Genomic DNA, 24,190 nt, shown 5'->3' on the forward strand with positions numbered 1-24,190 from the left:
CCTGTAATCCCAGCACTTTGGGAGACTGAGGCAGGTGGATCATGAGGTCAGGAGATCGAGACCATCCTGGCTAACCCGGTGAAATCCCATCTCTACTAAAAATACAGAAAATTAGCTGGGCATGGTGGCGTGCCTGTAATCCCAGCTACTCGGGAGGCTGAGGCAAGAGAACTGCTTGAATCCAGGCGGCAGAGGTTGCAGTGAGCCGAGATCGTGCCACTGCACTCCAGCCTGGGCAACAGAGAGTCACTCTCAAAAACAAACAAACAAACAAACAAAATGGATGAAAATGTATAGAATTATGACCAAAGTATTTAACTAATAACCTACTTATTAATTATGATATTCACAAGGTCAGGTCAATATATTAATTTATTCTTTCTCTTAAATTCAATATTCTAAGATAATTAGCTGTTAATAAATAACTTGCAGCCTGACCAATATGGTGAAATCCCGTCTCTACTAAAAATACAAAAATTAGCTGGGTGTGGTGGTGCACGCCTATAATCCCAGCTACTCGGGAGGCTGAGGCAGGAGAATCCCTTGAACCCGGGAGGTGGAGTTTGCAGTGAGCCGAGATCGTGCCAAGTTATAAATATAACTTGCAAAGCCCTCACTAAATGGGTACATTAGGAATTCCTGTACTCTGGAGAAAGAATGCAGATAATGGTTTAACGACATTCTGATTTGAGTTTTCAAAGTTTGCTACTCTTGTTTTTTACTATTATTGTTGGTTTAGATCAGGGTTCCTCAGCCTCAGCACTACTGTGTTTTGAGCCGAATAAATCTTTGTGCATCGGGTGCACTGTCCACCGTAGGATGCACTGCGGCATCACTGGTCTCTACTCACTAGATTCGGTGGCACTGATCTTCTGGTGACAACTAAAAACCTGCTGCAGACATTGTCAAATGTTCCCTCTGGAGTTGGGGCAATTTTGAGAACCACTAGTTTGGCTTACCATATGTTCTAGCTTATTATAAACAATTTTATTTTTATGTTGGGGGTTGTATAGCAATGTTTGATCCAAAGTATTTATTTTAGCTTTTAATTTGCAGTAGCTAGACATGGAGATGTGTATTATTGGGTTTTGAACATTAATCATACATTTATTGCTAAATCATCTCACATTTTCCTTCATGAGTCATCATTATCTTTTCTTAAAAAATTACGTGGGCCGGGCGCGGTGGCTCAAGCCTGTAATCCCAGCACTTTGGGAGGCCGAGACGGGCGGATCACAAGGTCAGAAGATCGAGACCATCCTGGTTAACACGGTGAAACCCCGTCTCTACTAAAAAATACAAAAAACTAGCCGGGCGAGGTGGCAGGCGCCTGTAGTCCCAGCTACTCGGGAGGCTGAGGCAGGAGAATGGTGTAAACCCGGGAGGCGGAGCTTGCAGTGAGCTGAGATCTGGCCACTGCACTCCAGCCTGGGTGACAGAGCTAGACTCCGTCTCAAAAAAAAAAAAAAAAAAATTACGTAAGGGTTTGAGAGCCGTTGCTCTGAATTCTTTTGAGACAGAGTCTTGCTCTGTTGCCAGGCTGGAGTACAGAGCAGTGATACAATCTCGGCTCACTGCAACCTCCACCTCCCGGGTTCAAGTGATTCCCCTGCCTCAGCCTCCCGAGTAGCTGGGACTACTTTTTGTATTTTAGTAGAAATGGGGTTTCACTATGTTGGCCAGGATGGTCTCGATCTCCTGACCTTGTGATCTACCTGCCTCGGCCTCCCAGAGTGCTGGGATTACAGGTGTGAGCCACCGTGCCTGGCCTGCTCTGAATTCTTCGTCTCAATGTTTCAAATAATTATCTCACTTTTGGCTCACTTATCTAACCTGACCCTGACTTTTCCAATCAGAGCCACTTCCCCCAATTCTTCATGTGATTCAGCATAAAGACACACTGTGACTTTTCCAAGGGTGTATCTACCAGAATATACTTATTCACATCTTTTAAAAGCACATTTTGAGAATTCGAAATCGTCAAAAATGTTGCCCCAAAAGACAGATAAGTAAGATCCTACATCTTCCTTGACTCCCATGAGTCAACAGAGGCAATTTTCTGACATTTGCCTTTCGTTCCTTCCTCCTCTGCCGGTCCCAAAGAAAGAACTTGGCCTCCACGAGCCAGAGCCCACCTACAGAGGGCAGTGTAACTGATAACGCTGCTTCTATCTTCTGTGGGAACTGACCTGCATTTTCAGAACATCTGAGTAAAACCGGACCCCATTCCACCTGGTCATGCTCATTACAACAGATCCCCGTGTGAGAGGAGTCAAGGCAGAGCTTGCTTTTTGATCCGATGATGGTCTGGATTTAATTCCTTCTCCTTGTTACTAGATACGTAACAGCTAAATAACATTAGAAAAAACAAATCAGCTCTCTGAGCATCAGTTTCCACATGAGTCGTAACCTTAATGCACACGCATAGGTTGTTAAAAGTATTAAAGGAGATAAAGTATAATAAAACTTAAACATGAAAGTCCCTGTGTAGATACTTATTTTCTCAGCATTATACAACCATCCCTGAGCAAGGATGTAAAAGGGAAAGCATTTGCCAGCAGATCACCAAATAGAGAAACAGGGTGAACACCAGGCATCATTGATATTACTTACCTGATTCAAAGCATTACCTATCGGGCTTCTTCTAATAAATCAAATTGTTCTTATCAGAAAGAGGTAGGCCAGGCGCCGTGGCTCACACCTATAATTCGAGCACTTTGGGAGGCCGAGGCGGGTGGATCACTTGAGGTCAGGAGTTCGAGACCATCTTGGTCAACACGGTGAATCCCCGCTTCTACTAAAAATACAAAAATTAGCTGGGCGTGGTGGTGGGCACCTGTAACCCCAGCTACTTGGGAGGCTAAGGCAGGAGAACTGCTTGAACCCAGGGAGGTTGTGGTGAGCCGAGATCAAGCCACTGCACTCCAGCCTGGGCGACAAGAGCGAAATTCCGTCTCGAAAAAAAAGAAAAATAAAATTTTAAAATATTCACATTTTCCACAACTCCTCCTTCTTATCCACATAAAATATCTATATATATTATTATTCTCTATTTGGAATAAAAATTTTGGGAGGTCCTGATACTCACTGTCAGTAATGGGATGTCTCTGTTCCTCATGGTGGCATGCTTACATCTAAAGTCCTGCTTTCATTCCTGATTATACCTGAATCTGCAAATGTTTTCAGAAATAGATCGAGTTCCTAACCTAGTTCTAACGACCCCAGACTATATTTCTTCTCTAATTCCCCAACCCTATGATGCATATGCGTTTGTTCTCATTAGTGTAGGATTTCCCTGTTATTATCATTCATGATTCAAGTTAAGTGCAACCTCTTCCACTACACACATTTGTGTTGACAGTTACACAAATGCAACGGCTCCGGATATTAAATCAGGCTCCAACTCCTGGAACGCTTTTTATTGGGTTAGTTTACAAAAATTCTTTCAATGTCCTGTTCTCCAACTTTCTGGTCTCTTGTGGTGTTGGAGTTTGCACACAGAAGATTAAGGGCTAACAGTAGCATCACAAGAAGGACCGTGTTGCGGGGAGATGGTGAGGGAGTCTGGACTTGTGTCTCCGTTTGGGATACAGAGGGAAAACACAGGCCTGAGAGCTCCTTGGAAGGTGCAATGGGAGAAACTGTAAATGAGGGACGTCTCGGTCACATTGTAGAATGATATCTGCCCGTGTTCATAGTCAAGGAAAACCCCAACTGTGTCCAACTTCTTTTTCAGGAAGAGCCTTTTCAGAGGGGGGAAGACCCAGAGGGTCCACTCCGTCCCCATCACCGACCCTGTGAGCAAGACTTTCTCTCCGGAAGCTCTGGCCGTGCTGCCCTTCGTGTCTGCAGAGCCGTGGAATATGCCCACTTGCCACCTGGTTGCCTTTTCCACGTCCACCTCCCAGTAGTGCCGCCCTGAGGTGAAGCTCTCCGCAGCCAGCACCATGGCACTGAAGTCCAATCTTCCTGGGTCGTCAGCCCCATCCTGCTGCCCATGCCTCAGTTTCACAGTTCTCAGGTCCTCAGATAAGGCCAGGCAGGGATGAGCTGTTTCCGGATCCAACGTTAAATGTCCTGCCAGGAGAGAAAACCCTCGTTAACGTAGGAGTTCACCAATGCCAATGCCAGAGACGTGATTCTAACACGCCTGGGCTTCCCACTGAGTGGGCACAAGCCCCAGGCGCAGACACGGGAGAGGCAATTTGGGAGGGTCCAGAAAAAGGAACCTCTAAACTTTACTTCAATATGGACCTCGTGGAGGAAAAAGTCCATAAGATATGGAAAGGGACACAGTCTGCCTGAGCAGGAAGAATAAAACAAAGATGAATGGGCTAAGGAAGGTTTAGAAACACCTTCACCCGGCCAGGCGCGGTGGCTTACAAGGTCAGGGGTTCAAGACCAGCCTGGCCAAGACGGTAAAACCCCATCTCTATTTTAAAAAATACAAAAATTAGCCAGGTGTGGTGGCGGACGCCTATAATCCCAGCTTCTCGGGAGGCTGAGGTAGAAAATTGCTTGAACCCGGGAAGCAGAGGTTGCAGTGAGCCGAGATCACGCCACTGCAGTCCAGCCTGGGCGACAGAGCAAAACAAACAACATCTCAAAACAAACAACAAAACAAACAACATCTCAAAACAAACAACAAAAAACACCTTCACCCCAGAGGCTGTCAAACTGTCCTGGTGCCAAGTTCCACCCAGATATCACTTGGGACCCAACCCTGGTCTTCTACAGGTCTCCAAGCCTGGAGCGGACGGAGGAGTAAGCTAGCAGCAACTCATTCATGGCCCTCCCAATGATGTACTCTACACATCTTAAATATCTCCACAGGGTAACACAGAGGCCTGGAAATTGCGGACAACAGGCCCTGGACATCAGGCAGTAAGTACATCAGAGAATTCACCAGTGGAGGACAGAACACCTGTGAGGACCCTCCAGCAACTCACGCTGAGAACAAGCAGGCTCAATGAATTCCTCATACCTGCACAAATACACCTTCTTCCTATCTCTGTTCCTCTCACCTCTTTCTGCCCAACCTCTAACTATCGTGATCTTTCACAGGGCTTGGTCCTAGGACCCCTTTCAAGTAGTATATTCTCCTTCGCTGCCTCCAGGTAACTGTGCTTCAGTTTTAAAGACCTTCTCTGTGTTTATGACTCACTCTATAAACAGCCAAATACCAGCTGGAAAAAACACAGGAATTTCAAACATAATACACCCAAAATGGAACTTCAAGGCCAGCCCTCTGCAGTCTCCACTAAGGGAGTTCACAGCTCCCTTACTGCTTCAGCTGTCTAAGCCTTAAACCTGGAAAGCCTTTATTTCCTACTTTCTGTAACGTGGAATCCAACTTAATTTCTAGTATTTGACTGCAGTAAATTTAATTAACTTAAATCTCTGAATTTGAAGGCCAATTCACATTATTAGGTTGGTCTCAAAAGCTACATGTCTTGAATTTTAAATAAATTGTCTGAGACTCTCAGTATTTCCAGGAGACTGGCAGAAACAAATGCAAATTATCTCTGGAAAAATGCACAGCTGTGGCCGGGCACATTGGTTCACGCTTGTAATCCCAGCACTTCAGGAGGCCGAGGCGGACGGATCACTTGAGGCCAGGACTTCGAGACCAGTCTGGCGAAACCCCATCTCTATTAAAATTACAAAAATTAGCCGGACCTGGTGGCAGCCTGTAATCCCAGCTACTCAGGAGGGTGAGGCAGGAGCATCGTTTGAATCTGGGAGGCAGAAGTTGCAGTGAGCCGAGATCGTGCCACTGCACTCCAGCCTGGGCAACAGAGCGAGACTCATCTCAAAAACAACAACAACAAGAAAAGGTTGAAGAAGAAAAACCAGGAACATCTCAAGAGAAAAAGAACTTGATAAATTCAACATTGATTCATGATAAAAATTCTTAGTAAACCAGAAATAAAGGGGGACATCCTCAATTTGATGAAAGGCAGTCATAAAAAAAACCTATAGCTAGGGCCAGGCACGGTGGCTCACGCCTGTAATCCCAGTACTTTGGGAGCCCGAGGCAGGCAGATCACGAGGTTGGGAGTTTGAGACCAGCCTGACCAATGGAGTGAAACCCCGTCTCTACTAAAAATACAAAAATTAGCTGAGTGTCGTGGCACACGCCTGTAGTCCCAGCTACTCGGGAGGCTGAGGCAAGAGAATCGTTTGAATCTGGGAGGAGGTTGCAGTGAACGAGACTTCATCATTGCACTCCAACCTGGGTGACAGAGCCAGACATCATCTCAAAAAACAAAAAAACGAAATACAAAACAACAAAAAGCCCTATAGCTGTATCAGAATTTACAGTAAAGACTTAATGTCTTCTTTCTTCCTAAGATCAAGAATAAGCAAGTGTCCACTCTCATCACTTCTATTCAACACACTGCAGGTCTGAGCCAGTATGATACGGCAAGAAAAATACAGAAAAGGCTTACAGACTGGAAAGGCAGAAATAAAGCTATCTATACTCATATACTGCATGACTTTGTAGAAAACCCCGAAGGATCTATTTACAGAAATCCACTGTCTAATGAGTGAGTTTTGCATAGTAATAGGGTACAAATGTCAATATATATAAAACAATTCCATTTCTATATACTTGTAATGAACTAGAAATGAATGAAATGTCCATTAGAAATTGGTATTTTAAAATACCGTTTACAGCGGTACTAAAAAACATAAAATACTTAGGGATACATCTCCAAATACATATAACATTTGTATGCTGAAAGTGACAAAACACTAATGAGAGAAATCTAAGACCTAAATAAATGGAGATATTTTGTATTCCTGGACTGAAAGCACTAAATATTGTCAAGATGTCAATTCTTCCCAGATTGATCTACGGATTCAATGTAATATCAATAAAAATCCCAGCAGTCCATTCTGAAGAAGCCAACAAGCTGATTTCAAAATTTATGTGGAAAAGCAAACAACCTACAGTAGCCAAAACTATTCTGAAAAAGAATACATTTGGAGAATGCACAGTACCTGCTTCCAAGACTTCCTACAGAGTTATCATTCAAGCCAATGTGCTATTGGCAAAGGAATAGTCAACCATCAATAGACCTCTTAGAGTCACAAGTAGACCTGGGTCACATGGATGGAGTCAAAATCAATAGACCTCTTACAGTCACAAATAGACCTGGGTCACATGGATAGAGTCAACCACCAATAGACCTCTTAGAGTCACAAACAGACCTGGTCACATGGATAGAGTCAAAACCAACAGACCTCTTAGAGTCACAAATAGACCTGGTCATATGGATAGAGTCAACCATCAATAGACCTCCTAGAGTCACAAATAGACCTGGTCACATGGATGGAGTCAACCATCAATAGACCTCTTAGAGTCACAAATAGACCTGGTCACATGGATAGAGTCAACCATCAATAGACCTCTTAGAGTCACAAATAGACCTGATCACATGGATAGAGTCAACCATCAATAGACCTCTTAGAGTCACAAATAGATCTGATCACATGGATAGAGTCAACCACCAATAGACCTCTTAGAGTCACAAATAGACCTGGGTCACATGGATAGAGTCAAACCCAATAGACCTCTTACAGTCACAAATAGACCTGGGTCACATGGATAGAGTCAACCACCAATAGACCTCTTAGAGTCACAAATAGACCTGGTCACATGGATAGAGTCAAAACCAATAGACCTCTTACAGTCACAAATAGACCAGGGTCACATGGATAGAGTCAACCACCAATAGACCTCTTAGAGTCACAAATACATCTGGTCACACATACCAGTTGATTTTCAACAAAGGGGCCAAGTAAATTGAATGGACAACGGTAGTGTTTTTAACAAATGAAACTGGAACAAATGGATACACATGTGACAAAAAATAAAAATAAAAGGTGGGGGGAGGAGAGGGTTTGCACCATTCTGTGAACTGTATACAGATATTAACTCTCAATGGTTCATAGGCCACAATGTAAAACCTAAAACCGTAAAACCTAAAGCCATAAAACTTTTAGAATGGCCGGGCGCGGTGGCTCAAGCCTGTAATCCCAGCACTTTGGGAGGCCGAGGCGGGTGGATCACGAGGTCAGGAGATCGAGACCATCCTGGCTAACATGGTGAAACCCCGTCTCTACTAAAAATACAAAAAACTAGCCGGGCGTGGTGGCGGGCGCCTGTAGTCCCAGCTACTCGGAGGCTGAGGCAGGAGAATGGCGTGAACCTGAGAGGCGGAGCTTGCAGTGAGCCGAGATCGCACCACTGCACTCCAGCCTGGGTGACACAGCGCGAGACTCTGTCTCAAAAAAAAAAAAAAAAACTTTTAGAAGGAAATCTTTGTTGGCTTTGGCAAAATTTCTCAAATAAGACACAAAAAGCACAAATCATAACAGAAAAACATTGATAAATTGAACTTCATCAAAATGCAAAACCTCTATACTTCAAAAGACAGTATTAGGAAAATGAGAATATAAACCATACTGGGAGGAAATATTTGCAAAACATATCTGATAAATGACTGCTAAACAGAATATATAAAGAAATTATAAAACTCAAGAAACATACAACCCAATTTTAAAAAGGGGTTTGTACATGTATTTCACCAAAGTAGAGATAGAGGGAAAATAAACACATGAAAATATGCTCAACATCATTAGTCATTCTGGAAATGCAAATTAAAATGAGATACCACTACACATCTATTGGGTTGGATGTAGTAAAACAAACTGACAATACCAAATGCTGGTGAGAATATAGAGTAACTGAATCTTGCACATTATTGGTGGGAGGGCAAAATGGCACAGGTAGTTTGGAAAACAAGTTTGACAATCTCACCCTTAGATAGTTAATCAAGAACTGTGAAGCTATGCCCACAGAAAAACCTGCATGCTAATATTTACAGCACAGAGCTGGAAACAACCCATGTCCATAGAATTGCAAAAGATAAATAAATTATAGTATATTTCTACAATGGGATATTATCAACAATGAAAAGGAGCAAACTACTGATACATGAAGCAGTCTGGACATTCTGTATCTCAACTGCAGTATGCTGTCAGCCTCGAAAGGCCACACACTGTAGGATTCCATCAATAGGACGCTCTGGAAAAGGCAAAGCTATAAGGACAGGAGATACAAACCCTTTGTTATACATGCTGAATTTCTCCCCCTAGAAGTTTACATTTTAAGCAGTGGAATCTGCCTGCAATCATGTTTCATGGCTGGGAAACTAGTAAAGAATCTGCAGCCAGGCATGGTGGCTCACACCTGTAATCCCAGCACTTTGGGAGCCCAAGGCACGAAGACCACCTGAGATCAGGAGTTCGAGACCAGCCTGACCAGCATGGTAAAATCTCGTCTTTACTATAAATACAAAAAATTAGCCAGGTGTGGTGGTGCATGCCTGTAATTCCAGCTACTCGGGAGGCCAAGGCAGGAGAATCACTTGAACCCAGGAAGGGGCGGTTGCAATGAGCCAAGATCGTACCACCGCACTCTAGCCTAGGCAAAGTGGAACTCCGTCTCCAAAGAAATAAATAAATAAAAAAGAATTTGCATGGGAAAAGCTTTCATATAAGATCATACAGTTATTTTCTTGATCGTTATCTAATATGTATAACATATTCAGCTCTCCAGTCTCCTAAAATTTTTATTTATTTAAGATAGAGTCTCGTTCTGTTGCCCAGGCTGGAGTGCAGTGGTGTGATCTCAGCTCACTGCAACCTCCGCCTCCCGGGTTCAAGCAATTCTCCTGCCTCAGCCACTCAAGGAGCTGGAACTGCAGGCGTGCACCACCACAACTGGCTAATTTTCGTGTTTTTTGTAGAGATGGGACTTCACCCTGTTGGTTAGGCTGGTCTCAAACTCCTGGCCTCAAGCAAACTGCCCGCCTTGGCCTCCCAGAGTACTGGGATTACAGGAGTGACCCACTATGCTGGCCTAAAATTTTTAAACTACTGGAATTTGTTTCCATTTATGGCAGGAAGGTCACCCGATTCTCAAATACAGAACAGAGCCGTGTGAGCGTTCACACGTGTCAACTTACTCTGGAGTACTCTGAACATGCTGCTGAATCCTCTTATGTGGCATAAACTCAAGTCTATGATATGAGCGGGCTCTAGACGCTCAAGCAGCAGTGACTTGCTCCTGAAGGGAAAGGACAGCCTCAGTCATCCGCACAGACCACAGACCCCTTGGTCTAGTAGATGGATCCCATTACCTCCTACCAGCAAATGCACTCTCCTTATCCCAATCAACATCTTATTGGACTCTGGTTCTGACCCAATTGTATCCAAAATGAAAACTCACCTTTCTAAAGAGTATTTTGCATTCTAAGGGAAAGAAAAGAGACCAGGTTACTACTGGGTTTTTGAGCCGTCTTTCGCAATCTGTGCCCAGGAAAACATCCTCCACAATAAACTCAATTTCCATGTCATGTCTTCAGCCTCATAATGCTAGTTACCAGATGAACAAACTCTAACATGGAAACAGAAAAGTCAGAAAAATGCATGAAACCATGTTGTTGTATCCCCAAGGAAAATGTTTTCTATCCTTCACCCCAGCCATCTTATTCACAGCCATCACTTCTCAGTCTTCAGAACGCAGGCATCTATCTGCTTTCCATGCAGGGGGTGGCCAGAGTTGAGCAGGTCAAGGGGCTGCTGGCTGGGAGGGCAGCGGGAGGCAGGCAGAGCCACACCTGCCTGCATGATCAAGAACTGAGCTGCTTCCTAAGGATTTACCTGCAGACGCTTTCCAGATGAGCGCATTCACCTGCAATTATAAGCCTAGCAGAGGGATATGGACAGTCTTAAAAAGACAGTAAGGCCGGGCGCAGTGGCTCATGCCTGTAATTCCAGTACTCTGGGAGGCCCAGGCGGGTGGATCACCTGAGGTCAGGAGTTTGAGACAAGCCTGACCAGAACGGTGAAACTCCATCTCTACTAAAAATACAAAAATTAGCCGGGTGTGGTGGTGGGCGCCTGTAATCCCAACCACTCGGGAGGCTGCGGCAGGAGAATCGCTTGAACCCAGGAGGCGGAGATAGCAGTGAGCCAAGATCACACCACTGCACTCCAGCCTGGGCAATAGAGTGAGACTCCATCTAAAAAAAGAAAGATAACCCACTTTTTGAAAAGGAAACGTATGTTACTGTACAAAATTCAAAATATGCAAATACTTACCACAGACTGAGTAGCTTCTTCACAACAGAAATTCCTTTCTCGCGGTTCTGGAGGCCGGGAATCTCCAGATCAAGGCACCGGCAGATTCCGTGTCCGCTGAGGGCTCCAGCCCTCCTTGGTAGCCTCCATCTCCAGCCTCACAAGCCGAAGGCGCAAGGTCTTCCTCCGCCTCTTTTATAAGGGCCCTAATCCTACTCACAGGGGCTCTGCCCCCAGGACCCACTCACTACCCAAAGGCCCCACCTCCCAATACCATCGCCTTGGGGGACAGGATGTCAACATAAATATTTTGGAGGGACACAAACATTCAGACCATAGCAGATAATCTCACCCTTGTTTCAAGATCATCGCAGATGACTATATATTTATTTATTTTTGCCAGAAAGTCTGTGACTGTTAGCAGGCACACATGTATATGTGTGTATATATACTTCTTTTCGAAAGATCAAACGAAAAGCAATCTGCATCTTTCTTTTTCACTTGAGTGCTTGAAGATACTCTTATAGTGCCTATAGAGCTGTTTTATTCTTTATGATTACAGAATATTTCATTGTATGGATGTATCATAATTTGACTAATCAATTAACCACACTGTGTCACATCTCAATCCGAACTTACTGCTTTAAGGTGAGAATTAATCTCATGAAGCAGCTCCACACTATCCCACAAAGCTACGACCATTCCTAATGCTTTTGGCAGCTAAAAAATAGTCGTGCAGTCTTCTTTTGTAGTTGAAGATCATTGGATATTGTGTTCTGGCGGCAACCCCTAATGAGTACTGTCCACTTCTCATTTCTCAAATACTGGAATGAATTTTATTTTCTTTTCCCCAGCATCTTACCTTGAGCAATACTAAGGCGTCTTCCCCACACTTCTTCTCAAGCTCCGTGGTGAGTTTTTGGAGGCTGCAGATCTGTTCAGAAACCCTTGCTTCACTCTCCTTCAGTTTCTTCATGTTCTCTCTCCCCACATGGCTCAGTCTCTGCAGAAGCATCTCTTTGTTACTACTTAACAACCTCAAGTTCAGGAACAAGAGTTCGGTAACTTCTCCTATTGATTCATTCAACCATGTCTTTAAAAACCTGCTTTTCGGCTGGGCACGGTGGCTCACGCCTGTAATCCCAGCACTTTGGGTGGCCAAGGCCGGCAGATCATGAGGTCAGGTGTTCGAGACCAGCCTGGCCAACATGGTGAAACTTGGTCTCCACTAAAAGTACAAAAATCAGCCAGGGGTGGTGGCGGGCGCCTATAATCCCAACTACTCAGGAGGCTGAGGCAGGAGAATTGCTTGAACCCGGGAGGCAGAGGTTGCAGTGAGCCAAGATCGAGCCACTGCACTCCAGCCTGAGCAACAGAGCAAGACTCTGTCTCAAAGGAAAAAAAAAAAAAAAAAAAAACCAAAAAACCAAAAAACCAAACAAAACAAACCAAACCTGCTTTTCTGCCTGCTACCCCAGGAATAGACATAATTAGGCAAGACCATGATATTGTTGAAGCAGGATTCCTCTCAAGAGACAGTGGATTCTTTGACCCCATTATGTATGTTTAAGCTGACACAGATGTGGGTACATGCAGCCCTTACTCAAATTAACATGTACCTAAAACATTTCATGTTTTTTCTGTGGCTGCTCAGAAGGTTCCCTATTTTTTCATTAACTTGAAATCAATTAAAATTAAGTTATATAGATTAACTAATAAGAAATACATAATTATGTACTGATATTGGTTTTCTTTTTATCCTTCCAAGTATACTTTACATAGGTAGTCACATAAGCAACGTGAGTATGTTATTTAGGGGGAAAGAACATAAACATAAGTGATAGTTTATTATATTTGATTACTAATCCCACAATGTACTTTTTTCTTGGAGAACATTCCTTATTCATATACAGAGCCGTGACACCATCGTAACATGCTGAAGAGTATTCTTCCATGTATGTGCAGAGCACATTTTGTGAGTCTTCTATTGATAAATATAGGGTGTTTCTAACCTCTTGCTATGAAATGTTATAATTGTAATATCTCCTACTCATCAACTGCTTAACATGAAGCAAGACACTGTTTAATAAGCTTAGCAGATTACCTCACTCAAATCTCACAATAATTTTATAAATTAGGGGCCATTGTTATGTGCGGTTTACAGCTACAGGAACCAAGTCAAAGGTTAAGCAGCAGGTTGTAGGCCACCCAGGAGCCAGGAAACAGCTGACTCAGATAGGAACTCCATTCATCGGGCTTCAAAGGAGAATTCTAAACCATGGCTCTACACGGAAACTCAGTTTCAGTGTTGCCTTATCCAGGTATCTTTTTCTATGTGTGTAAGTATATTTGAAGTATAATAGAGTAATGTGTGTACAAATATATTTATAGGTATATTGTGCTTTATTTATGTCTTTTTATATGCATGTGAAGACAAATTCATAGAAATAAAAGAGTTGCCAGGTAGGTATATAATTCATTTAATACATGTGTGGTTGTCACTGGATATGTTATTCCGGAACTGACATAATGTTCAGCTCTTCTTTTTCTCATTTTTCAAATACTAAGAGGATGTTGTTTTCAACATCTCACCTGCAGCATTTCCTGGAACATCTCCTCTAGCTCTGTGGCAAGTTGGATCACTTGATTCAGAAGGCCTTCTCTCAAGTTCAAGTCAGACGTGCATTCTTGCTGTCTCTGGAGATTCAGCTCACACTCTTCATCCAACAACCGGAGTCTCATGCTATACTCAGACTCAATCATCTTTTTAAAATTTTGTTCCTCTTCCTTCCTCATATAGACATGATAGACTTCAGGTTAAACATGATAGATTAACACCACACACACACATTATAATAGTTATATATATATATATCTCTCTCTCTCTCTTACATTGACCACAATGTGTTCTTTCCATCTCTTTTTTTTTTTTTTTTTTTTTTTTTGAGACTGAGTCTGGCTCTGCCGCCCAGGCTGGAGTGCGGTGGCCGGATCTCAGCTCACTGCAAGCTCCGCCTCCCGGGTTCACGCCATTCTCCTGCCTCAGCCTCCCGAGTAGCTGGGACCACAGGCGCCCGCCACTTCGCCCGGCTAGTTTTTTGTATTTTTTAGTAGAGACGGGGTTTCACCGTGTTAGCCAGGATGGTCTCGATCTCCTGACCTCGTGATCCGCCCGTCTCGGCCTCCCAAAGTGCTGGGATTACAGGCTTGAGCCACCGCGCCCGGCCTGTTCTTTCCATCTCTAACCCCAATATAAAGACAAGGAAGGCCGGGCGCGGTGGCTCACGCCTGTAATCCCAGCATTTTGGGAGGCCAAGGTGGGCAGATCACGAGGTCAGGAGATCGAGACCATCCTGGCCAACGTGGTGAAAACCCGTCTCTACTAAAAATACAAAAATTAGCTAGGCGTGGTGGCACATGCCTGTAATCCCAGCTACTTGGGAGGCTGGGGCAGGAGAATCGGTTGAACCTGGGAGGCGGAGGTTGCAGTAAGCCGAGTTCACGCCACTGCACTCCAGCCTGGCAACAGAGCTAGACTCCGTCTCAAAAAAAAAAAAGACAAGGAAATATAAAGTACAGAAGCAATAAGCCCAAAGGACAAATGGAATTTGAGTCAACATCAGCCAAGACATCAACACAATTTTACAACATAAAATGCAGACGAAGAAATGTTCATCAATAAGGAAAAACTAAGGAAGCTACAGCCTCTGTCAACACAGAGGAGGAGACCAGGACATTGGAAAAGGGCCAATGGGATTTGCTGATGCTTGGGTAAGAGGTGTGGGGAAAAAAAGAAGTCATGGACGAAAGACACCAAAAATTTCAGGCTAAGCAACTGGAAGAATGGAATTATCAAAATATAGAGAGAGAATCTATGGCAGGGCTGGCTTCCAGAAGTGAGGCGTGCGCATTAGTTAGGGATGTGATGAATTTGGTTAGTTAGGGATGTGATGAATTTGGTTAGTTAGGGATGTGATGAATTTGGTTAGTCAATTAGACATCCAAGTAAAGATAGTAAGTAGGAAACTGGACGTGAAGTCTACTGCCTTTTGGAAGTCTGGGCTAGGGATATATATTTGGGAGCAGTCATCTTAGAGATGCTTAAGTAGCATCTCTATTAAGCTATTTAAGATTCAATGAAATCGTCCGGGCGCTGTGGCTCACGTCTGTAATTCCAGCACTTTGGGAGGCTGAGGCAGATGGATCATGAGTCAGCAGTTCGAGACCAGCCTCACCAATATGGTGAAACCCTTGTCTACTAAAGATACAAAAATTAGCCAGGCATGATGATGGGCACCTGTAATGTCAGCTACTTGGGAGACTAAGGCAGGAGGATCGCTTGAACCCGGGAGGCGAAGGTTGCAGTGAGCCGAGATCGAGCCACTGCTCTTTAGCCTGGGCAACAAGAGCGAAACTCCGTCTCAAAAAAAAAAAAAAAAAAAAAAAAAAAAATTCAATGAAATCAAGATTTATCAAGAACCTGACCACTTCTCACCACCTCTTTACCTGTCCCCCAGCTCACCATCATCTCTCCCTAATTATTGCAAGTCCCTTTACACGTCTCTCCACCTCTGCTTTTACTATCTGAATGTCTATTTTCATTTGGCAGCTAGCATGTTTCTATGAAAATGGAAGTTAAACCATGTCAGTCTTCTGTGCAAAACCTTCCAGTGGTTTTGAACCTTGTATTTCATTGAAGGCTAGCCACCCTGAATGACTGACCATCTTCTGATCTCATCACCTACAGCTCCCATTTCCTTACACAGCTCCAGCCAGATACATGGCAGCCTCCAGGCCTTCCCTCTGCCTAGAATATTCCTCCCCAAGACAACCGCATGGCTCAATCCCTCACCTCCTTCGGTGCCACCTTCTGAATAACAAGGTTCTGATCACTTTATTTAAAAGCTCACTCCATTGCTTTCTTTCTCACTTAAAAAATTTTTTTTAAACATTTCCCATGTAACATACTATACATTAGGCCGCGCACGGTGGCTCAAGCCTGTAATCCCAGCACTTTGGGAGGCCGAGACGGGCAGATCACGAGGTCAGGAGATCGAGACCATCCTGGGTAACTCGGTGAAACCCCGTCTCTACTAAGAAAATACAAAAAACTAGCCGGGCGAGGTGGCGGGCGCCTGTAGTCCCAGCTACTTGGGAGGCTAAGGCAGGAGAATTGCTTGAACCCGGGAGGTGGAACTTGCAGTGAGCTGAGATCGCGCCACTGCACTCCAGCCTGGGCGACACAGCGAGACTCCGTCTCAAAAAAAAAAAAACAAAAAACACTACACATTAAACTTATTTTGTTTACTTCCACTAGAATTTAAGTTCCACAAAATCAGAACTGGTTTTTTTTTTTTGTTTTCCATTGACGCGCCCCTAGCAGCTTGCATAGTTCCTGGCAAACAGTGAGATCTCAGTATTTGCTGAACATGTGGTGCTTGAAACAAAAAGGGGGGATTAGCTGAAAAATTCTTGCTTAGCCAGGCAATTCTCCTCCACTATCTTCCCCAACTAGGCATTTACTTCCTTTAAAAACTGAGGGAAAGAAAAGACCCAGAATCGGGGATACCTTGCACAGAATAAGATTAAGTATGAAGACACGGTCTGAAATTAGAAGTGAAACGTGCCTAACAGGTGGTGAACCCTCAAATCTGGATAGCAATTCTCAAATCGCTCTTTAAAGGGTTTCAGAATTTATGTGGCAACCAGAAGTACAAGAGATGCTCCTTCTCCTATGTCATTGTTCCGAATGGTGTCACTAATCTTTTTGATCATTGCAAATAGCATTGCAAATGCCATTTTACTCACAATATAATTTGTATTTCTCTTACCATGAACAAAAGTTCAGTTTCTTTCAATGTATTTAAAATATATTTACACTTTCTTTTCTGCAAACTCTTATTTGATCATTATTTAAAATTAAGTTTCTAGTCTTTTTCTTACTGATTTATTTTTATTTATTATTTTTTTTTGAGACGGATTCTTGCTCTGGGGCCCAGGCTGGAGTCCAGTAGTGTGATCTCAGCTCACTGCAGTCTCTGCCTCCTCTCCTGGTTGAAGCAATTCTCCTGCCTCAGCCTCCCGAGTAGCTGGGGTTACAGGCTCGTGGAACCACGCCCAGCTACTTTTTGTATTTTTAGTAGAGAGGGAGTTCCACCATGTTGGCCAGGCTGGTCTCAAACTCCTGACCTCAAGTGATTCGCCCTCCTCAGCCTCCCAAAGTGCTGGGGTTACAGGCGTGAGCCACCGCGCCTAGCCTCTCACTGACTTTAAAAAGCTTTTTATACATTAAGATATTAGCACTTTTCCTTCCTATAGATTTCACATGTTTTTCCTGCTTTGTGATTTGTCTTTTGACTTTGTTTATGATACACTATTTTCTGACAACATTACTGGTAATTTTCCCCCAAGAATCACGATAAGCACTGACCTGAATCATCGCCATTCTTTCTTGCTCATCAGTCAATATGCTTTTAGCTGCTTCAAGTTTCTCCCTCGATGTGTTCAATATTTCCTGGAATAACTTCTAGACAGAAAGCACAGAATTCCAGGTGAGATCATTGATTTACAACAGTTGGATTCCTAACCTTAGAGTTCAACAGCCAACAACTCTGAGTATATATTTTCTTAGCCTTTAGATTGAAGGTTCAATGAACTTATCTAATATTCTTTAATAAACATCGACTAAGATCATGGTTTTGGAGGACTGGAATATCTGTCCATTTCATCCGTATAGGAGTTGGCCAGAGGGTTTTGGGATTTGCGAGATTCTTACCCTGTAATTCTCAGCAGCCTCTTGTATGCCACACACCGTGTGATGTTTGTGCTCCTCGGACTGGAAGCATTTGCTGCAGAGTGTGATTTGGTCAACATCACAGAACAGCTGTATCGGTTCCAGGTGTGTTTCACAACAGGCATCTTCCGTGATGTGCTGTAACTGAGGGCTGAGCCTTTTGGACATCCTGGTAGGTGTTGAAGACTGGACTGTTTGCTTCTGCTGATATTTCCCTGCACTCGGAATGAGAAACAATGGTGGCTTCCTTTGTTTTCTGGAGCAGGCACACACACTTGGCAACTTCAGGGTCCACAAAGATCCAAGGAAATAGTCCACGCAGACAGAGCGGGTCGGCGCTCTGGACTCCTCAAATCCAACAAACTTCTGGCGGCTGCCTGCTTGGGGAAAAGACAGAGTTAGGCCAGTGTTCTAAGATCAGCAGGACTCCCTCAGGTCTTCTGACGATCTTGAGCAATAGGCTGAAAATTAATTACAAGGAACAGCACGCACCTATGAGTCATTTGGGGGAAAACTGCTCAAAAGGCATCGTACGAAAGAAGTTCATTGATAGAATTACAGAAAAAACCCACAACTAGTTGAAAAAGTTATTAAAATACTTTCCCTTTGAGAGACAGGGTCTTGCTCTGTCGCCCAGTCTGGAGTACAGTGGGGTGACCACAGCTCACTGCAGCCTCTGGTGAACTCCTGGGCTCCGGCGATCCTCCCGCCTCAGCTTCTGGAGTAGCTGGGACTACAAGGCGGCTCAAAACACACTGCAACAGAAGGAATGGGGAAGCGAAGAAGTGAAAACAGCTCCTCTTTTTTTTTGAGACCGAGTCTCGCTCTGTCCCCCAGGCAGGAGTGCGGTGGCGTGATCTCGGCTCCCTGCAAGCTCCGCCTCCCGGGTTCCCGCCGTTCTCCTGCCTCAGTCTCCCGAGTGGAGTAGCTGGGACTACGGGCGCCCGCAGCCACGCCCGGCTAATATTTTTGTGTTTTCAGTAGAGACGGGGTTTCACCGCGTTAGCCAGGATGGTCTCATCTCCTGACCTCGTGATCCGCCCGCCTCGGCCTCCCAAAGTGCTGGGATTCCAGGCGTGAGCCACCGCGCCGCCGGGCCAAAAACAGCTCTTCTAAGAAGCCATCCTTTAAACAGATTTGCAAAACAGTGAAACCAAGCCACTCTTCTCAATAATTTCGTTTCCAAAATAAAATTTTAGGAGTGACGTGAGGCGCAGCCCGCGGTCCGGACGGGAGCGCCCTGGTTCCTTCTCAATAATTTTGTTTCCGAAATAAAATCTTAGGAGTGACGTGAGGCGCAGCCCGCGGTCCGGACGGGAGCGCCCTGGTTCCTTCTCAATAATTTTGTTTCCGAAATAAAATCTTAGGAGTGACGTGAGGCGCAGCCCGCGGTCCGGACGCGAGCGCCCCGGCTCCTTCCTCTTCGACTCCATCTTGGCGGTGGCGGCAGCCGGAAGCGCGGTTCAGTTGCCAACCCGCAGTTCTGGGTCCGCGCCCCGGAGCTTCCTGCCCTGCAGGGGACCGGCCCGGAGACGGTCTCCCGGGTGGCGGCGGCTGCGCCACTGGAGGGCCTCGCCCCGGAAGATCGATCGTGCTCCTGGCAGGCGCGCCCCTGGACCAGGGCCGGGTGGAGGCCACGTCCGTGGTTCCCGGCCGCGCTGGGAAAGCGACAGGTCAGACTCTCACTCAGGAGGCCGCACGGGAAGAAGACAGGCCGGGCTGAGCCGCGGATGCGGTGCAAGCGGCGTTTGTCAACGTTGTGCCCGTCTTTGGCAAGAAGAAGGCCCCCAATGCCCTTCTTCCTAAGTCCTTTGTAATTCTGACTTTCTCTATTAATAAAAAAGCCACTTAGCTCGAAATTTTCTTTCAGAAAAAGGTTTTTGTTTTTATTATTTATTTATTTATGAGACAGAATCTCACTCTCGCCCAGGCTGGAGTGCGGTGGTGCGATCTCGGCTCACTGCAACCTCCACCTCCCGGGTTCAAGCGATTCTCCAGCCTCAGCCTCCCGAGTGGCTGGGACTACAGGCGCGGCCACCACACCCGGCGGATTTTTTGTATTTTTAGTAAGAAACGGGGTTTCACTGTGTTAGCCACACTGGTCTCGAACTCCCGACCTCAGGTGATCGGCCTGCCTCGGCCTCCCAAAATGCTGGAATTACAAGCGTGAGCCACCGTGCTTGGCTTGTTTTATATTATTTTAAATGAATAATTATAAAATGCAGTTTTAAATTTCTAATACAGTAAACATAGATACTAACGATCATAAACAAAAGCTTATTAGGACCTTCATCAATAATGAGTGCAAAGGAGTACTGATTCCAAAAAGTTGAGAATCTTGGCCTGAAAAGGCATATTCCCCGCAAATGGGACTGTGAATGAATGCATCCATAATTTTGACATGTTTTGTCAGTTTCCCAAGCACAAAAGTTGTACAATTTTCCACTCCAAGCAACAAATTAAAAAGATGTTAAACTTTTGGATCACTGCCCACTGGCTGGGTGAGAAATAGTATATTCATATATTTTCAACTTCCATCCGTTCTATTAATATGTCTAAGCCTTTTATTTTCTTATGCTAAAAAATCATTTTCATTTCTTTTGCTGCCAACTCTTACGTTCAAGCCTATTTCTTAGTTTATTCCATCAGGTTTGGCCTTTTTGGGGGGAGGGATCAATTTTAAGAGATAGTTATAGATTCAAGTTCCTGTATATTATATGAGTTGCAAATACTTTCTCTCTCCTTGTCTTTGAATATGCTTTCATCCTTTGTTCTGCTTAGGTCTTTGAAATCCCTGCTGATTTCCCACATCTTAGGTCCCTGAACATGTCCCAGATGACTCCACTGAGTCACGAAACAAAGAAATTCACCAATTCACATTTTTCCTTGAGCAGCAGTTAACATAGCTAACCACGCCCTTCTTCCTAGAATGTTTTCTTCTCTCATCAGTCTGCAGCTGACATTCCTCTAACTTGACTGGTCTTGTTCTCTGTGGCCTTTTCTGGTCCCACATTCTCTGAACCTCTCAATCTTGGGGTGCTTCAAGGTTGAGTTCTGGTCTCCCAGTCCTGGTCTCTCCCTAGGTAATCTTCCTCGTTTTTGAAGATTTAAGTTCACTCTCTGATTTCAATCTCCTGCCCAATTCTCAACACATTTGCAATAGAATGTATAAGGAGCACCCAAAATTAACATATCTAAAGCCGCTCTGGATCTCAACCCAATGGCTCTCTTCCCCCAAACCCATTCCTTTGGAGCCACAGGTTAAGCCTTCCTTTCACCAACTCAACTATTGTTTTCCAAATCTATATTCTGTTCTGCCCTCCTCGCCCATCTCCAACTCCTCTCTGCTCAACCACCAGAATACTGTTTTGAAACCAAAACCAAGGGAGCAGGTTTTTGGTCACTTTCTATGGTATTTAGAGTAAGATCCAAGTGGCTATCCCAGTCCTATAAAATCTGGCCTCCGGCCTTCAGCTGATTTCACTATAGCTTTCCCCCATCACTGTCAATTCCAGTTGCCTCAGATTCATCACAGCCCTTCCCACTTCCATGGCCAAGGAAGCTCTTCTTTGATATTTTTGCAATTCTGGCTGCCTCTTCTTCTCTTCAGTTCTCGGCTCAAATGTCTTCCCAAGAGAGACCTTTCCATCACTATTCAATTTGAAATACCTTCCTACTACTCATCTCCTTATTTTACTTTCTTTGTAGCTAAGTGATTTTCTTTCTAGGAACACATTCACTTGTGGGTCACTCTCCATCCATAAGAAACTAAGTCCTTTAGATGTCCTGTGTCTACATCTGACATACTCCATGCACAATAAATATTTTAAAAGATATTTTATGTCAAACTAGTAAAAATTGAAGGTGTAATGAGAGGGCCAGAGACTAAATATTTTTACAGGAACAACAAAGGAAAATTGACGAATTAAGTCCCCAGCATGTTGTCTACCCTTATTTTGTTTTTCCTAATTGTTTTTCTTCAGGCTTTTTCCTGATAACACACAGATACACACACAGATTCTAAGATCAAGTTTAGAAATCTAATGAAACAATTATTTAAAAAATGATCTACAGAGGAAATCTCACTTACTTTCTTTGTAGCAATCCTGGGTATTTCCTTTTTTTTTGTTTTTTTGTTTTGAGACAGGGTCTTGCTCTGTCACCCAGGCTGGAATGCAGTGGCGCGATCTCAGCTCACTATAGCCTCGAGCTCCCAGGCTCAAGTGATTTTCCCACCTTGGCCTCCTGAGTAGCTGGGATTACAGGCGCTGCACGACCACACCCGGCAAATTTTTGTACTTTTTGTAGAGACGGGGGTTTCAGTATGTTTCCCAGGCTGGTCTTGAACTCCTGGGCTCAAGCAATCTGCCTGCCTCAGCCTCCCAAACTGCTGGTATTACAAGAATGAGTCACCACGCCCGACCAAGGTATTTCCTTTAGGGAAAAAGCTGGAACAGTGGAGACTGACGAGATTTTATCAGTTCAGTTCCTCCCTCAGCCCCGCCCTCACACCATCAGGAAGGCATCTGTGAAGTTTCTTATCATATTCACACAAGTAATCTAGTACAACGCTTAACAAACGCTCATTACGCATTAGAACCACCTGAGTTTATTAAAACTCAAGGCTCTCCACAGGGTCTCTGATTCCAGAAATCTAGAGTGGGGCCTGTAATTTCCATTTTTAATGACTACCAGAAAATGCTTAATCACCCTGACCGTGGTATTATCTCCAGTGCCCTGTGCAGTGCCCAACACCTCTAGCTCCTTCAGGTTGGGATTTTTTTCTTAATGAGTCTGGTGTATATTGACAATGTCACAGGAAAGAAGCCTTCAAGCTACTACTCAAGAATGTGTTTGTTCCTTAGCAGAAAATAATGCCTGACTTGTTAGTTTCTAGAACGTTTGCTGGAGGAAGTGTTCATTCCATTATCTATGGAAAGAAAAACCAAGAGTAGGGATAACTGCCTAAGGAATCTGTCACAGATGGGAGGTCAGGGAACAATTCCAGATAATTCATATTTGATATTTGGCCTCAGTGAGGAGGAACTCTTCACAGCTTTCTAAGTTTTATAGTTTTGTCCCTGAGGGTTTTTATTGCATCAGTCAATCAATCCCCTGCTAATCAAACCAGTGAGTTTTTTTGTTTTGTTTTGTTTTTTAATACTGCTGACAGGATAATGAGAATTCTTCTCCTTGGCTTATCTGATCTTTCAGAACCTGGTTCTGCCTTATGGAATCTCAAGTACACCGTTTCTCTTTTTCTTTTTTCTTTCTTTCTTTTTTAGACGGGGGTCTCACTCTGTTGCCTAGGCTGGAGTGCAGTGGCACAATCTCGGCTCACTGCAGCCTCTGCCTCCAAGGTTCAAGCAATTTTCTCAGCCTCCCGAATAGCTGGATTATAGGCGCACCACCACACCTGGCTAATTTGTGTATTTTTAGTGGAGATGGGGTTTCACCATGTTGGCCAGGCTGGTCCCAAACTCCTGACCTCAGTTGATCCACCCTCCTTGGTCTCCCAGAGTTCTGGCCACCGCGCCCGGCCATACACCCTTTCTCTTATCTCAAATGATTACCTACACCCAATCTCTTTTCCAAAACCTAATTCCCCAGTTTGCTTCAAGTAGACCACATTTATTCTTGTGCACCCCTCCCCTCCTCAGCCAGTCCATCCTCCTTCTCTTATTTTTCTAATCCAATCTTCCTTTCTCTTCTAAACCTGGGTATAGCCAACATCTGTGAAGATACTCACACATACTTGTCAGATACTCGGTCATTTATTCTCACCATCCCCTGAGCTTTCATAACTCTTGAGTTTACTCATTTTGTCAAGAAGACTTTGTAATCTTTGAATCCAATGGAAAATAAACATCAAGCATATTGTCAGGTTTTGAAGTCTCTTAAAGCCTGTTTTAGAGTATTAAATACTTATTAAATACTTAAATACTTATTATTAAAGCCTGTTTTACTATTAAACAAATATTTATTAAATTATTAATTCTAAAAGAGTCAATATTTTAAGATAATTCTAAAAGCATTTCAAAAAAGTGTGCTAAACTTTTTTTTTTTTTTTTTGAGACGGAGTTTTGCTCTGTAGCCCGGGCTGGAGTGCAGTGGCCGGATCTCAGCTCACTGCAAGTTCCACCCCCCGGGTTCCCGCCATTCTCCTGCCTCAGCCTCCCGAGTAGCTGGGACTACAGGCGCCCGCCACCTCGCCCGGCTAGTTTTTTGTATTTTTTAGTC

The 24,190-nt window shown here is 44.2% G+C and overlaps 1 protein-coding gene across 1 annotated transcript; it reads right to left on the bottom strand.

The window, feature by feature from the left end:
- Positions 1-3,404: 3,404 nt before the first annotated feature.
- TRIML2 (tripartite motif family like 2) lies at positions 3,405-22,060 on the bottom strand. The gene is made up of 8 exons (XM_025386414.1): positions 22,041-22,060; positions 17,933-18,330; positions 17,588-17,683; positions 13,750-13,944; positions 12,020-12,160; positions 10,304-10,326; positions 10,041-10,141; positions 3,405-4,077 (listed from the first exon to the last, which is right to left on the bottom strand). Exons 2-8 carry the CDS (start codon positions 18,116-18,118, stop codon positions 3,506-3,508), a joined length of 1,314 nt encoding a protein of 437 aa, XP_025242199.1. The 5' UTR covers positions 18,119-18,330; positions 22,041-22,060; the 3' UTR covers positions 3,405-3,505.
- Between the last annotated feature and the right edge of the window lie 2,130 nt (positions 22,061-24,190).

This window comes from Theropithecus gelada, chromosome 5 (genome assembly GCF_003255815.1).
Source record: "Theropithecus gelada isolate Dixy chromosome 5, Tgel_1.0, whole genome shotgun sequence".
Classification (NCBI taxonomy): domain Eukaryota; kingdom Metazoa; phylum Chordata; class Mammalia; order Primates; family Cercopithecidae; genus Theropithecus; species Theropithecus gelada.